The sequence below is a fragment of the Parus major genome, chromosome 1 (genome assembly GCF_001522545.3).
Source record: "Parus major isolate Abel chromosome 1, Parus_major1.1, whole genome shotgun sequence".
NCBI classification, from domain to species: Eukaryota; Metazoa; Chordata; class Aves; order Passeriformes; family Paridae; genus Parus; species Parus major.
This window is the reverse complement of record NC_031768.1, coordinates 74,179,197-74,196,633: the sequence shown is the minus strand read 5'-3', so window position 1 is coordinate 74,196,633 and position 17,437 is coordinate 74,179,197. Positions and strand designations below refer to the sequence as shown.

General features: G+C 40.4%; 1 protein-coding gene across 4 annotated transcripts in view; it reads right to left on the bottom strand.

The window, feature by feature from the left end:
* Positions 1 to 602: 602 nt before the first annotated feature.
* PDGFD (platelet derived growth factor D) overlaps positions 603 to 17,437 on the bottom strand; it is a 142,820-nt gene continuing 125,985 nt past the window's right edge. For all 4 annotated transcript variants that reach the window (XM_015639080.3, XM_015639098.2, XM_015639091.3 and 1 more), the window contains 2 exons: positions 14,633 to 14,847; positions 603 to 4,040 (listed from right to left, as the gene is read on the bottom strand). In XM_015639080.3, coding sequence (XP_015494566.1) covers positions 3,906 to 4,040; positions 14,633 to 14,847 — 350 coding nt within the window. In that variant the 3' untranslated portion in view covers positions 603 to 3,905. The remainder of the gene's footprint in view (positions 4,041 to 14,632; positions 14,848 to 17,437) is intronic.

The window sequence follows — 17,437 nt, the reverse complement described above, 5'->3', positions numbered from 1 at the left end:
CAGCTTCAGCTTAACACAAGAACCTTAAATTGAAAGTAGTTACCAAAGCTTTGAAGGTTATTATTTGCTGCAACACAGCAAGAATTGCTGCTGGCAAAGCTGGAGGAAATGCCCAAACTCAGAAGCAGAGCTCAAATTCACTAGGCAGCTTGAGAGGCCCTAGGCTCCTTCAGCTGCCCTGTACACGTAGGATGCTTAGCTCTGCCCTTGCTCAGGTGAGACAGAGCTCCTGCAGCAGCTTCCTCTAGCAGGAAGGAGCTGCTATAGCAAGACAAGTGAGGACATCTCTCCTGGAGCCAAGTCAAGCCTGCAGGGGCTGAGATCAGCACCAAATATGGGGGGGTGCCCTAATCCAGCTCTAATAAATGCTGTGCTGCTGTCACACTGCTGCTGCTCCACAAGGAAGCTGTCAGCTCTGCCAGCTCGGGCGTTCAAACTCGATTATCCCAAAACTGCACTTTGGTCCTTCTCTGATGCTCCTGGGAATGACTGCTAAAATTCAAAAGGAGACCTTGTGAGTATGGATGGTGTCATGTTGTGGAAATGTCTTTCAGTAAATAACAGGTTTTACTTCATCCAAATATGAATAATCACTCAGAGTATCTTCTTTCAAAAGCAGTATTTATTTTTTCATCAAGACACATTACATACTGCATAAAGTAAAAAGTACTGCTAGGAAAGCTGAATTTAACTGAGATAAAAAAAATATACATAGATTGCACTTGAGAAAGTAGGCTCTATCCCAGAAGACTATAGTAAATAAAAAGCTGATGAGTGGTTTGAAATGAAGACTCTTTCTGAATTGCCTTTGAAAATGTATTTATTTTGGGGGCTTCCAATTCCACCAATAAAACTGATCCAAATTAGTTTTTTTAACAGCTTTGCTCTGTAAGTTAAAATAGTATGCAAACAACACAACAATTCTACAAAGACAGAAGTATGGAGATACACCTTTGCAATTTCTGCTAATAAATAAAAAGGAAAAAAATTGCTGATATTTGGGTTCACCAGGGTCACTGCATCTGGGGACTTGGGTTTTGGGGAGTTTTTGTTAGTTCACATGTATATTATCATCCCCACACTGCCACATGAAGCCCATCCTTGACCCTCCTGCACTGGCTGGGACCATTATGTCTGTATGGCAGCAGGAAGCAGTGAATGGTTCCATTAATTAGTAAGTGTCCCAGGAGTAATACTGTAAACTCTGTGACAAGCTTCACTTATATTTAAGAAGGTAAACACATCATTAAGCAAGAGGGTTTGTTTTTTTTTGCATCTGATTTTTTTTTCTGTTGGATCCTGGCACCCACTGCTGCCTTTATCTAGCTCAGTTAGCTGAACTGTCAGCTGTTCAGTCTTTAAAAGGAGTATTCATACTATCTACATCTGTGTATTCCACTCAGATGTCCAAATCAAATTTCTAATCTTCCTATATAGACAAAGGAGAGAGAAGAATGCTCCCAAACTGGGTGTTTTTAACCTTTGGACTAAGGCACACTATGGGAGAGCCTTTCCCAGTTGCCTCTAGGGGTAACTCAGGCTCCCAGACAAGGCCGAATATGCTGATCAGGAGGCATAAGCATCCCTCACAATACGTGGCTGTTGGGGTGGGAATTAAAGGACCACTCAGAGCACAAAGCCTTGTGAAACCCATGTGTCCTGCAACCAATGCTAACTATGAAATCAGAGTGCTTAGGCGTGATTCAGTCAGAGACACAAACAGGAGTGCGGTATCTCAAAAACAACCCATACTGCTCAAGTCTTGCATGCAAATTTATTCCAAACTTAGCTAGAACTTATGGAAGGGCTGGGTCAATCTTGTTATTAATCTAGAGACAGAAAAAGAATGAGATGTTCTTTAAATAGTCCTGAACTACAAAATGAAGGTGGTAATCTCTGGTTACAGGGCTGCTCTTTAAATGTGAATTGCTTTGAAAAATGATGAATCACTTCCCAAGTAAGCATTCAGGAGCATTTTTAAACAGACATCTGGGAGCCAGAGAGGAAAAATTAATATAAATAATAAAACCCCCACACTTTCTAAATCTCCAAGGTTACAGTACAGGAAAGAAAGTAACACAACATTTCTAAGGGATCTTTCAGCAAAGTTTTGCTAAAATGATAAAAAAAGCACTTACAAAATACTTGAGCTGATGAAGAGGGAAAATGAGAACATTAGGGCGCTTTAGTAACAAACCTGTGGAGTACTAAAACATACTGGTTTGAAGGCCTTGTATTTTATAGTACATGCCATTTTCCACTAATTATAATGCATAATTGTCAACCTACTCCACTCTTTCAGAGACAAAAAGACAAGAGCCAACACAGACAAGATGATTTGATGCAGCCTATGTCTATTATAACACACAAAACTTCAGCCATTAAATGTGCCACCCTATTCCCTCTGTTACATTCATGCTCAAAACTCCAATTCTATGCAAAACTTAAATCTGCCTGGATTTTTTTACATTTTTTGAGCAGCATTTGAAAATCCTTAAAGCTAGTTTGGAAGGATTTCTTTTCTTTTTTTCAGCTAGAGCACTTTTGTAATAGTTTAAAAGGCATAGGAAGCTATGCTGTAGCTTTTAAAGTGCTAAATTTATTATGAGATGGTATTTATTAATATTCTTCTGGAAGTTAATAAATGATGCACATTTTCCATGACTGACAGACATTACTTAATGAGTTAATATGCTTCAGCAAAATGCAATCAAAAAAAAAAATAAGTTCACTGTCAACACTTTAACCATGGCAATACACAGAGCTGGAATGAGACAACTAACCTCAGATAACTAAGATTAATGCATATATGACAAAGTTAAAAAACAAATAAAGAAACCACAAACCAAATGATGATAATTAAATCTCAAACACGGTTTTGTTTCCCAGTAACACAACTGCAAAACAAATCAATATTTTCAACAAACAGGTGCCCTATCTTCATCTCCTCCACAGGAAAGCACGGCGCTCCTCGAACTGCTGCGAGGAGGGTCCAAGGGGAGAACTGTCTCTCCCTTCTTGTGTAGAGGGGGCTCCTCCTGGGCAACTGTGGGGCCACTCTAGGCAAGGGGCAGGGATCCAGGTCAGGTAGGTAGTGATCAAAATCAGTTCCAGCCCACAGGCATCTGCCTGGGGAGCTGTCAGGAGCCCCCTCGTGCAGAAACACTTGGGCAATGGCTGCCATGGAGCCACCAGGGCAAAAGCACCAGCCTCTGCACCCCCTACCATCCTCAGAGTCCTGGCTTATGCAAAGCATCTACTAATTTCAGCACACAATTTGCTCGAGTACAAACAGAGAGATTTGACTGCACTGATGTGTAATTTCATGAAATGATGGATTTTATGCATTCTATCTCACTGCGTTGGGCCAGAATGCTGGGAAGTTCTCTCCCAGAGTGGGGCAAACCATTTTGCACTCCTTCAGGCTCAAATTCTCTCTTCATTTATACCCACCATAAAACCCTACCTATCATCAGGAGAGCTGAGGAGGTAGAAATAGGAGCAGAATTTGAGTGTAGGAACTGGTGAGTGAAAAACAAACGCAATGTTATTTCACTGCCGGCTACCACAAATACCTACATACCTGGTATTTAAATTCAGTGGGCACTGTGTGTCTAAGGACTGCAACTGAGCTTTTAAAATCTCAACCCTCAGAATCTAGCTACAGATAACCACAATCCTAAATTCTTGGATGCTGATACATAAATGTATGATATATCTGTTTAGTTGCCATGACATTAATCAGCACAGCAATGATTTTTGCTAATTGCAAAGGCAGGCTAGTAGCAAATTTCAAATGATTAGTGAGTAAAGGTCCTCAGAGCAATCCTGCTTGAAAGTAAATGTCCAGTAAGATGCAATTAGTGTGTCTGGCTTTTTTCTTTTATTTCTTTGCTTTTCCTTTTTTATCGGGGTGGTCTTGAACTGCAGACACAATCACAACGCTCATGGTGATCCAGCTGTATATCTACCAAGGACATGTTGTTCCTGATTCTGCCTTTTCTTCTGGCATGCCCAGCCTCAGGGATGAACTTCAGCACCTGGGAGGATCAACAAAAATGCATTGAATTAGAAAATGCTGTTCAGATCTAAGGCTGAGAACGTTGGGGCCCCAAGGGCACCAACAGCCCCTAATGGCCCTGGCCAGCATTAATTCGGACACATTTTTGGTTCATTTCCAGCTTTTTTTCTTTGCACACTTTGACTTCCTGCTGTATTGTTTGTCGTGGAGCCTGGACAGATTGTATTTTTTCCTACGTCAGGTATCTTTATATCGTGCAGTTTCCTAACCATGTCCAGAGTTGCTCCTTTGCATGCGAACTATCAAGCATGTTTCCTTTGGCTCATTTTTGCAGAGCCATACCTATTTGAGTTGTCCTGTCCCTCCTCTCCCTTGTACAGTATTTCATGAAATATGATGAAATTCTTAAGAACAAGGAGCGTTTCTTTACACAATTTGAAATTTCTGAAGCACTTATCATTAGAATTTGTCCAAAATTTTAATAGTTGTGAAGGGCAGAAGGACATGAAGGAGCTTGCACAAAATATGTGTCAGATACCACTGATTTTCTGTGGAATCTAAGTTTTGCTGGCTTACCTTAAAAATCTCTGCCTCAACCTAAATGATTTCTGAAGAATTTACTGTGAATAATGTCAAGCAAACAAGAAAACAGAACTACTTCCTAGGGAAGTATATACTGTAATAGACACTTCTGAAAAAATTCTATCTCGTCAAGATGATCTCAAGACCCCTAGGAAGGGGGTTGTAGGTTGTAAAAAAGAGCTATCTTGGCCAAGTGACTGCTAGATCAGCTGTATTTCTCTTGCTTGTTCAAAGATGGAGAGATGTCTGTTTAAGTGCATGACCTCCCAGAGCCAGTGGCCAACTGGGGAGCGGGACCTAAATGTCTGTAACACCTCCACCACTGAAACACCCACATTTCACACCATACAAGGGTTGAGATGGTTTCGGAAATAACAGGGAATAATAGGCTGTGTGTCAGATCAACAGAGCATTAGCACTTTCAACAGAATTAGAAAGTCACTGAAAGCAAGTGTGAAGCACTTGCCAAAAGACAACCAGAGATGCTGTGCAGGGTGGGTGGGGAAGGGCAGGCTAGCAGCTCTCAGGCAACACCATTTGTTCTCTGCTATTAATGCCTTGAGGCTGGAAAAGTCATGAGTTATCACAAAAGTGATAAGCACTGAACACAGTCTATTTTGTTCTCCCTTTTGTGATGGAATTTGTATTTAGCCTATGTAATTCTGAGAGGAAGGACTGTGCCTAAGCAAGGTATAGATAGGCTGCTGCACTCTTTTGGGAAAATAGAATTACTTTGCCCTGTTAGAAATGCAGAAAGATGTAATTTTACTTTTTTCTTAAAGCTACAAAAATAATAGTATCTTTGAATTTATTTCAAACATTGGCTGCATCCATATATGCAATAAATCCTGATGGACATTAGGACAATTGGATGTATCACAATCATCCCAAGCACAAAGGAACTGAACCCAAACAGCTTGCTGCAATTATTACAGAGCTAAAAATAGACTACGTCTTCAAAGATGCTTTTTTTAAGAAAAGATACTTTTAAAATCAAGTACAAATCTGACACTGAACCCATGATAAGTTCCTTCTTTAAATAAGTCTTCCACCAAAATATGACAAATCCAGACGATTGGCAATTTGTAAAATCATGGGTAGGTAGATCTGATTTCTCCAGCTGAGAGCAAATCAAAGTGTGCAATGGGATGAGAGCAAAGATGTGGACTGTATTTAAGTTAACAGACCTGACAGTTATTTGACAGCTTGGGGACTTTCCCTGTGTTATTTATCAAGAAGCATGAGCACAGTATATAGACTTTGCTGATAAGAAAATGAACTGTCAGGCACTTCCTCAGACAAGTCAGAAAAACAGTGATTAAAAACACAGCTGAAATTATCAAATTTAATCCTTTAGGTGGGAAAAGACCTCTGAGATCATTGGATCCAACCATCATCCCAGCACCACCAAGTCAACCACTAACCTCTGTCCTCTAATGCCACATCCCACATGCTTTTTGAATACTTACAGGAATAGCAACTCTCCCACTTCCCTAGGCAGACTGTTTCAATGTTTTACCACCCCTGCTTTGAAGAAAATTTCCCCTACATCCAGTCTAAACCTCCCCTGGTGCTGTTATCTGGGTGAGGAGACTGACCCCACCTGGCTACACACTCCTTTTGGGCAGTCAGAAAGAGTGATAAACTTCCCCTTGAACACTTTTAATTCAGCCTAAACACCCTCAAGATGTAAGACTTGGGCTCCAAACCCTTCTCCATCTCTGCTGCCCTTCCCTGGATTTAAAGTGTGGCCTCAGCAGTGCCGAGTCCAGGGGGACGGTCACTGCCCTGTTCCTGCTGGCCACACCACTGCTGATCCAGGCCAGGATGCCATCGGCCTTCTTGGCCACCTGGGCACTGCTGGATCATGTTCAGCTGCTGTCACCAGCACCCCCAGGTCCTTTTCAACCAGGCAGGTTCCCAGCCACTGCCTCCAGCCTGTAGCACTGCCCGGGGTTACTGTGACCCAGGGGCAGGACCCAGCACTTGGCCTTGTTGAACCTCATATTATTAATCTCAGATTCACTCTGTCCAGATCCCTCTCCAGAGCTACTTTAATAGCTGATCACAGAACTGATATTCAAAGCTCTCTGTCTCATGCCCACCTAATAGTTTTATTTTCATCTAAGTACAAGGGAATTGAAAAGAATGTGGAAGTAAGGCCATTTCTGGTGACCACAGTAGATTGAAGACAACCCTTTATTCTGCAAATACCTGCTGTTTATTTACTACTAGTCATATCCTTAAAGCTGAGGAACTACTGAATTAATGAAAACACTTCAAATAAATTCTGTTCAGGAAATTTTATCACTCATCTTTTGATGGGATCAGTAGCTGTAAGAAAATATGTACATGACAGGTCTAGAATGCTCAAAAGTTTATTTTTTTTGTGGGGGTGGAAAAGAGCAACCTTGTAGTTTTCAAATGAAAGGATCAATGTCTGTCACTTCTCATCAAATTGCAGTGCCTCGGCTACTCAGATCATTGCCTCACAAAGAGCATGTAACTACAGTCATGTCCCTCTCATCAAACACTGAGTAAATTATGGTCATAAAACTATTAAAACAATTAACATAAAATCAAGACAGATTATTCTGCTTCTGAACTGGATTTGGTGCTTAGAGTAATATGAATAGAAGTGCAGCAGGGCATCTTATGAGCAGATAGTCCTATAGGAGCACATCAATATGCTGGATAGCATTTTACTTTGTAGATGTGCCTGAGCACCTGAGAAGTTTCAAGGTAAGATGACTGCAGCCACTATATAACTTTCCTTGGGGGCAGCAGTGTAGGAAATATAAAGAAAATGCTTACATATGTTTCTTTGCCAGTAATATAGCTCATTCATCATGTATTGAATTTGGATGCCAGCTTCTGAAAGCCTTCTTAAAACGAGATCAAAACCATGACAAAAACCAGGATCTGGAAGCTGAAGCCAGAAAACCTTTGAGTTTTGAAGTCTGACTAAGTCAGGACTACTCCCCACTTAAACAGCCCTCCAAGGATCTGGGGGGTTTCCAGCCTGTTTGAGGACTGCCTTTCCAGGAGGTGTACGGTACCAGTTTGGGTTGTGCTCTGGGGGCAGCAGGTGCTCTCCAGTTGCCTGTGGAGCACAGGAAGTCAGGGCTGACGGCCCCTGTCAGGTCTGCAAGAACACTTCAAGATCAGGGCTGAGGACAGCAGAGTGGCAATGACTGCCAGCAAGAGGATCCAGCTGGAGATAACCTGTTCACCCTGATCCATATGTGGCATGTCTCCAGTAGAAGCCGCAATAAAGCAGCACCAGCAGAGCATGATTCACCTGAAACACCCACCTTGGCGGGGCTAGCTCTGGGGACCAGGAAAGGAGCCCAAAGCTTGGACTCACAGTGTTAGATGGATAGAGCCAGATGAGGTGAACCATCTCTTCAGCATTTGCTGACAGTCCTAGCCAGGTATCACTGACACTTGAAGTCAGGCGACACTTAGCCATGACAGTTCATGATCGCTGATTTCTGTTTTATTAAAGAGCAAAGAGGGAGAGCAAACCCACTCAAAACTTAAAAAAAGGATCCCCACAGGCATTTTTGACTTACCATCTACTTATTAGTAACAACAGTAACATATTTTTTTTTAAATTCTTGACCCGTATTTTAAGCACCAATAGAAAAATGAAGCCTCACTCAAAAATTGGCTTTTTTTGCCTTTCTGATTAGCTTAAGAAGCCTACAGAAAATCAATAATATGACTATGGCAGACCCAATATCTAATTAGCTTCATATTCTTGTGACAGAGGATGGTGAGCAACTCTGGATGCTATTTTAGATAGCGAAATTTGTACTTTGCAGAACTTATTTTGAAATTCTGCTATGCAGCATTATCTAATCTCCTTCTGCACATCTAAAAATAACACCATTCTAGCATGCAAACCAAATTATACTTGTCTGAGATTCATGAAAGAGGAATCATCAAAAGTGCAAAACATTCAACACAGATCCAAGTTCTGACAGACATAAAAAATCTTACTCCACAGTTTCTGAAAGTTATCTAATCCAAAGGTCACACACGGTTTAGCTGTGCTCTGAGTATAAGAAACTAAGTATTATGGGAATGTGGTTCACAATTTAGCAGAAGAACCTTTACTCTAGTAGGAACATAGCCTAAACCAATGACATAGACCCAAAGATGTATTCTTTCTTACCAGAGATGATTACAGGGTATCAGGGACAAGAAAAAGGAGTTGGCTTGTTGATCAGTGGTAGCAGGCAAACTAAGGGATTACTAAATATAGATGGGGTTATTGTTTCTATTTTTTTATTTGTATGCATAAGAAGCACACGGTTTTAATAGTACAAACATGGGAAAAATCAATTGGCTTAAAACTCAAGTACCTGAAGCACTCACTAAAGCAATGACGTTTTTGACATACATGACATCAACAAGACCCTCACTTTTGCTGATCTTGTCAGGATTTATGTGTGCATTATGCTACAGCTGTTGTTTTAGGACTGACTAGATACAGGTGTTTCTCCTTCACAAACTGCCTCTCTGTCCTGACACGTATCACAGGATGTCTCACTTGCTTAACTTCCAGATGTCAACACAAGAACTTTATTTTTCATCTAGTTAAAAATAAGCCTTTTTTCTCTCACTGCATTTCTGTGCTCTCTCTGCTCATCCTGTGACCTAGCAGTCATTTCTGACTCATTTTGTTTCCTTGTGCTTGCATTCCAAATAAATCCCACTGCTGCTTCTTGTACAATATTCTATGAATTAACTCTTTTGTCAGGCTAATTCTGTGCCTTTATTACCATAACAACCTTTTATCTCCTTTATACATGTACTATCAACTCCAGGACATACAACAATCGGACCATATTCCTTGCACACTGCTTTGATGATTCTAGCTCTTTTTTTATCCCTTAGCATATTCCCTTTCTCATGTCAGCGGCATTTTGATCATTTTTTGACCAGTTATGTTTCCCTCTGTAAGGACAGGATGAGAATTATTGTCTTCTATCTCAAGTGCCTCCTTAAGGTTTGCTTCTCATTTCTCTGAAAAATAAAAGAAGAAAAGAAAAAAGCCCCAACAGCATCAAATTGTATTAGTTACATTTCTTAACTCCATTGCAGTAACTTTGCCTTACTGAAGTTCCACTTTTTAATTCTCTTTTTTGCTCCCATGCTCTTTTCTCCTGTATAATATTCCCTCTGTCTCGTTTTCCCTTTGCAATGTTGGGTTCAGCTGAAGCTGTTTTAATGTCCCAGAAACTTGTGCCAAGATATAGCATTGTGTGCTCTGGGCTACCTACTGTCTCTCTTAAGGCAGCCAAAGGTTATTTAGGAATTGCCACCCCAACACTAATCAAAACCTTCTCTCTGAGAATTAACTGAATGTATGTCCTGTGAAGGGACCAGACAAACTCCAGTCTACATCAAACTTGAATGGAGGCCTAATGCTTCAAAAATGGGGGGGTGGGGGGGGAAGAAGCACCTTACAGAGAGTGGACAACACATTAGTCTTTACAGGAGAGACAACTAAGTAGGTAAAAGTTGCAGTCAGCTATCACCACTTTTCTTTTTCCTTTATATGTCCCTTAGCTGTGCAGTTCAGCACTGTGTTTGCAGAGGCTTATACATTCTGACAAATTCTGGTTGCTACCTTAAGAGCACTTATTCCCCATGGAAACTCATTTCACATCTCATCAGCTACAGCAATGAGATGGGGAAACTGATTTCTTGTTTCTCTGTGGTAGGCGCATGCTGGCTTGATAGCACAGCCACAGCTGAACTGAGTCCTGGCCTGAGTTCCCCCACACCTTCTCTGAGCTGAATGGTCTCCAGGTTTACAGTCTTTGCCTCTTTAAAGAGCAGCTCCAGGCATTTTAAGGAAATGAACTGCAATGGGAGACACACTTTTATATCAGGTTCACTTTAGCAAGTTAGACAGCAGTAGGGCTGAGCTCTGATTAAGCTGCACTCCCCATCCATTTCCATGTATTGCTTTGTCTTTCCCTTGCACAGAGCATTGTAACATAACTCATATCACTTATGGCAGACTATGCCTGAGAGAAGTTTTCAGACACTGCCAGGATTTGGCCTGTTTGGTTTGAAGGGTTCGTGACACTATGTGGTAAGTCATGAGTATTTGTCCAGGGTATTTGCTCTCCTCCAAAGCAAACCCAGAAGCCATGGAAAACCACAGAGCCCCACAAGACTCCTGCAAGGAAAAAAAAACCATAACCCACCAATAAAACTGTCTGTTTACCCAAGTTATGAACCCATTCATTTCTGAAAACTGATGAGTATTTTGGTAAAGTCATGGCTAACTTCCAGGCTATAAAGAAGACCAAAGATCTCAAGATTAACATCTCTCAGGGCAATGAAGAAAAAGCTACCCTTTATTGTGACCATCTCATGTTCTCATTTTCCCTGGTGTTACATCACTTCTTACAGTCAGTTGTGACAGAGAAGAGCTGTACATTCCCTTCAGGGAACTGGAGCAGCACTCTCAGCTTGGGAAAATTAAAGGCTCCACGTGATAGCTATTAGTCCTGAGAGGCTAGGCTAGGAGAGAGTGCTCAGTGATTACAGTGGGAGGCTTTGAGCAGAGAACTGAGAGGGAACTAAAAAGCATTTAGAGCATAAGGAGAAGATAACCTTGAAATCTCTCTGGACTAGAAGCCTCTCTTTCAAGAAACAGCCTGGACTTTAAGGTCCTCACAGCTGCCAGCATGCAGCTACTCCAGCACTCACCACTAAGCCAAAAAGGAGCCTATCGCTTCTGGAAAATTTGCCTGCCTGATTTGCTCACACAGAAATACTGGGTAGCTCAGAAATGCCAGGGAACTTTTAAGTGACCTCCAGCAATATTTTTACTTTTGAGGACAAGCATATCCATGTGCAAGGCACAAAGCTCCTGCAGGTTCAGGAGTTCAGTAGATGAAGCTCCAGGATACAAATTAGGGAAAAGCAGTCTGGCAAGAGAAGGGGTCTAGGGTCTGCAGGACTCAGTTTCAGCTACTTCAAACACCTTCTTTGCTCCACCACCTAATATTTCTGGTGTCTTCTGTAAATCAAATTAACTGAGACTTGTGTTTGAATCTGGCCTGTATCATCCTGTAGTAGAAGCTGAGCTTTTTAACCAAATTAATGGTGCTGGGGATTTTATAAAGTGTAAAACTCCATCCTTCGTTATGCAACTAAGGCTCTTTGGATAAGGTTAGTGGGTTTTAAATTGGCTTTTAAGAGAGTAAACTGGCTCTATGGTTCTAAAACTGGCATGTGGAGAGGTGTCTCCTCAGTGCCTTTTCCACCTGGTGTTTAAGTAAAATTAAAGTGTCAAAGGAGAATAAGAATAAAAATGATTAGCTGTGTGCGGCTAATAATAATAATAATAAAGTGGAAAACATTTTGGACTAAAATGAATGGACACATCTTTAGTATGTCATACATGAATTTATCTGCATGACTTCCACTCTTGTTAATGGGAGACACTTGGCTAAATATCTGCTCAGTGAGCTGTTAATTCATCCCTAAGGGATAAAATTTTAATTTAAATTTACAAAGGCCATTTAATGTTAAAGATGAAACACTGTCTTGAATTCATATGGTTTTCAGAGTAGTGAGTAGGAAAATAAATTAGTAGTGATATTTTTTTGGGAATGTTGAATTTCCTGAATTTAGTGATTCATTTGGGGCAGTCATGACATCCTGATGCTGAGCAATACCTGGCTAGTGTGACATTCTGGTATTCCAGCACTAGCTGTTTCCAAACACCTGAAAAAAGTGCTTGATAACGTATTTATAATCAGCATTTTTCTTTCTAGCTACGCTCAACAGTTGACTTAATTTTTGATACAGGTGTAACCCAGGATTCCTTAGTTTATATTTGACTTTTAGTTCTTTCAGAAATCTTCTAAATTATGCAAAACTCATATTTAAGCACTGAAATTCCATACAGATTTACTGTGAAAAAAAAAACAACAATTCCTTTTTATAATTCTAAATTAGATCCTTTCCAGTCTCTCTCTTGTTCTTAAGGAAAAGATTATTTAGGAAGATCTAATTTTCTTTTAGCTACTATTCATTATTTTCTATCTTTCACTCTGTCCACTTATTAGAATTTTGTTTTTCTAAATGAAATGATCCAAAACTTTTGAGCCACTTTCCTTAAAAATGTTTTTGATCTGTATCTTCCCCTACTTCTCTTGTGATGTATGACTGATGCTTCTATTTATTTTTTCTAGTCCTGCCTTTGTTCTTTTGAGCATCAGTGGTCAAAACTTAGTGTAAGTTCCCCACCAATTTATTCAGACCACAGTATTTGCTGTGTTATTACCCCTTCATCTCCATTCCTGTAGAAGACTGTCACTTGTCTTTTTCTTATCACTGCACTAAACAACTGTTTTTCTGAAGCTTTTCACAATGATTCACTGTGTGACCTTTAGCCCAATTTCCACCCTTCATTTCTTTCTCCTCCCCTCACACACCCAGTGTTATATGAATAAATAATTGAGACCACTCATCCCAATGCTTGCTGCTTTTCTATCCTGCATTTATAAGCAGTTAAAAAGACCTTCTGAAATTCCTCAGAGCCTTCTGTGCTGTTCAAGTATGTTATCTCCTGTGCCACCTGTCATTTCTGCCACCTCTCTGTTCAACTCCCTCCAGACTGAACACACATGAAATAATAATCTTTGTACTGGGGGCACCCTCGGATAGCCCTTTCCCATTTAGAAAATTGCTCGTCTCTTCCACCTCATTGCCCTTTATCTCTTAACCAGCTTCTAATCCATGTCTGATCTTGTCTGGCTGACTGTTTGCTCTCTGCAGGAGGTACCAGTCATTTTAGCATTCTTGTACCATGTTGTGGTGCTGTGTAAATATTTATTCATATATAAGGCGTTCTGAGTTAATTTTATCAGCTCATAGTCATCTAGCTGCTTTATACCTATTAAATTTTTTTCCAATTAACTTTTCTACCACTGAGATAAGGCTTTCTGCTCTGTAATTACTAGGGTCATCCCCTGCATCTTGTTTAAAATTAGAGAAAATATTAACTGTTCTCCAGCCCTAGCACGTGGATTACGCTGTATTCTGCAGTTATGTGTGAGAAAATATCTCTTACCTTTGAAAAGAGTAAGCACACTGCTCACAGTGTGGGCAAGTTATGACCCTCAACAACCCTCTGCTATTGCAGCCCTGGGGTCTCTCAAGATAATGCCTTCATGTTATGGGCCTACATCGCATCCAGGTTTAAAGTCCATAAAGCCCATTCTCACTTGGGCCTTAGGCCAAGTGGTAAATCAGGCTCTTACAAGAGCTATATGTCAGAAGTAAGTCAGCATGGCATGCAGCTGCCCTACCTTCCAACAGCTGAAAGGCAGCTACCAAGTAACTCTCCTATATATGCTCACTTTAGGGAACATTGCTCATGTCGTGATCTGAAAATACTGCTTTAGAGGAAAAAAATCAAAATGCTCCTTCCTTGTGTTTTTCCCCTTTAGATGCATTCTGAATAGATTAAAAAAATGAACATTGTTTCCATGCAAAATTTTTGCCTCCCCAAAAAATTGCTGAGTGGAGAAAAAACGCTAAGGCTGAATGATTCAGCTGCCCCCTGTAAGTAATAAATCTGGAAGGGAAGAGAGTTTACAAGTGACTTAATTGTGATTTCCAAGTGTGAGCCTAAGTTTAAAGAAAGAGGAAATGAAGTCAAATATCTCAAGTCTCTGTGTTACTATAAAGAGTATTTCCAGTGGTATATACATTTACTTTGTATTAGTCCTTGACTGGGAAAAATCAGTCCAACATAAGGCTGGTTCTTGAAACAAAGCTCACTAGGATGCTGTGGTGGCATCCACTCAGAGGTTCCAAAAGTTCTCTCCAACTTCTTCTAAGTTAACTTACAAGTAAACACTGCCAACACCCCTTTCTCACACATACATAGTCTATTAACAAGCAGCACACGCAGCTCTGTGAAAAGACTTCAGAATCCATGCAAGCAGTAAATACCCAAAAGAAGTAACAAAGAAAGAATGAAGATACCTCATGATATTTTTTCACTGTTTTCCCTGACACGCAGGTGCAGGATTTCCAGTTTGGAGTCCCACAGCCACAGTTTCCACCACAGCGCTGGACCAGGAGGCAGCGGGGGAAGAAAACGGCATTTGTCAGCTTCAGCTCCTCCCTTAAATTGACAGAGTAGTTCCTTGGAGTGCAGCTGTAACGCTTCACATCATCATTCAACCTGTCCAGGTCAACTGCAATGCAAAAGAAGTTTCACTGGTGAGCTTAGAGTGGGACATTCCTCTGGTTTATGCTGCTCCCCAGGCAGTCAGTAACACTGAGTGATGGGGTGCTGGTTCAAAGATAAATGAGCCATAGGAGTGATTTCTGAGCAGATAAACATAAACCTACCAATTTTAAATCATTAGAGGTGGCCATCCAGGCTGTCATCCTTCTCCCACTGACTGCCATAGCACAGATCACACCGACCATAAAGGTGAAGGGAAGGTTTGCAGTAAAATACTGGCCTGAAAGCTGAAGACTGGTCATCTTATTTGCTTTGTCATTCATTGTTGGATCCTTGGGCAAGAGATTCCACTTCTGCTACTCTCTTCCCTCCCTCTGTTTATACCTGCCTTACTTAGATGCTAAGATCTACTTTTTTATTATGGGCAAAAACAAGGCCTTTCCTGTGGTCAGCAGAGAAACATTTTTGGAGAGTGATTCATCCCTTCCTGGGCAAGAGCATTTAGGACAGCCTGCATGACTTTTTTCTCAAGTTGCCTGTCTGTACTGCTTAAGAATAGAATTTAGATAATTCATTTTTAGATGGAGAAACCAATCTAAGCAGTATTAATTTCATCTGGTAAATGTTACTATAATAGGCATACAAATAAATACAATTAAAATTAATAGTCCCATTGAATGCCAGTAGTTGGTTGGTGTTTAAATGCCTAGTATCTGCGATCTGTCATGTAAACAAGTGGTAAAGCCAGCCATAAAAATAACTTATAGACTATCAAATGTGAGTTTAAATGCTGTTTCTAGCTTTAGCTTGTAAAGCAAAAACAAAACAAAAACCCGCTTTTATAAATATATTTTCCACAATTGTGACACAGATGAAAGAAACAAATTTAATGAGTTCTCTTTCTATAGAAATAGATTTCTTTTTCCTTCCTTTTCTGTCTTCTTCTTTCCTTAGGATTTGGTGCACCAACTACGTGTTCAAAGGTCAGTAATTCATTCAGGAGTGGGGAACATGTGAGCTTGTGTGGAGTTTGACTCCAAACAGTATTTGCTAACAGAAGCATCAACAGGAAAATAGGGATGGCTCAAATGAGAACTGAGGTAACAGTCTGGTTTGTGAACATATCAGATTTCCAGGGCCTGTTTAATGGGTCAACATAACCTCTGGTTCTGAGAACACTTATGCTTGTGCTTTAATACAAATATGTGAAAGCTTACAAGAAAGACACTTCATATTTTCTGAGACTCAGGCCTTGTCAACATCACTAAGTTAATTTTTGAAAAAGCTGTTGATTTGTAAATATCACACACCTTTACATTTTGACCTGGAGATATTCACAAGGCTGATATGCAAGAGGCAAGGGTACATAAATGTCAGAAGTGCTATTATAGAAAATCATAGCAGATTCACTTTCCTGACAAGGTGTTATCTCAGTCAATGGGAATTTGGCAGATAAATTGCTATTTTATAGCAATTATGATACATCCCCCCATGAAATCTCAGTGGCTCTCTCCAGAGAGCTAGCATCTCTCCAAAAGAGGTATAGATCATCCTCCTGCTATAAGCACAAAATCAATGGGACTGGTGGTATACTCATTCAGTAAGAGAAAAATACACTGTGAGTGTCCTTAGCCAGGACTGGCAAGTCCAGGGTATATTGATTTCTTTGTTTTAACAGATGATATTTCCTTCTCCACTGTTATTCTTCAAAGCCACCTCTTCTCACTGCAGGCTTCAGGCTAATTCTTTCCACAGGGAAGTGTTTCCCACACCTCTAAACGTTCTCATCAGGACCTTTGCCATCAGCTTTGTTAACTGGTAAAGTAAACACTATCAGGCTAGTACTCATTTCAGCCAACTGATATGAAGAAAAAAAATCTACTGAAGGAAGAAGAGGGCTGGAAATTTTCTGTCTTCATCACTAATGAGATTGTTTGAGGGGAAAACCTGGATCATCCACACTGACACTACAGTAATCCAGGGGAACATCTATGAGATACTTGGATAAGCAGTCTTATTTTAGTGATGTTGAAAACATGAAAATAAGTAATGTCAAGTAGAGAAGAAAACCCTAAATAAAAAATTTAAGAGAGACACAAGTCATCCTCTATTAAAATTCAATTGGAGGTAAACACCTACACTCTTTTTTACCCTGCTCTACAGAACTGCAGAGCTTGGTGAGAATAAGGTGAGCATGAAGTGTACTCTGTGAACAGTGTATACTGTACTCTGGTAGCACCACACTGACACACAAGAACAGTTCCCATTGCCTAATTAAATCCTAAGCTCTAGATCATGGTTTATTGCTCCCTAACAAAAGAACACATTTTATTCTGAACAACTCTCTCTGCTGAAAGCTTCAATATGCATTTTTTCCTGTCTTTGGGTTGTTTTACTGTCTGGAGCTAGTCCATTTCCTTATCCATATAACAATGAGATTTTACAGTACAGATGGTTTCATGCATCACTTCACTGCTGTGACTAAAATGTAACTGAGCCTTGGTGTGATTGGTGTGAAATCCAGCTGCTTTACTTATCAAGGACTGAAACCACTGGAGTCCTTAATTTAAAACTAGAACTAAAAGGTTCTTTAGACT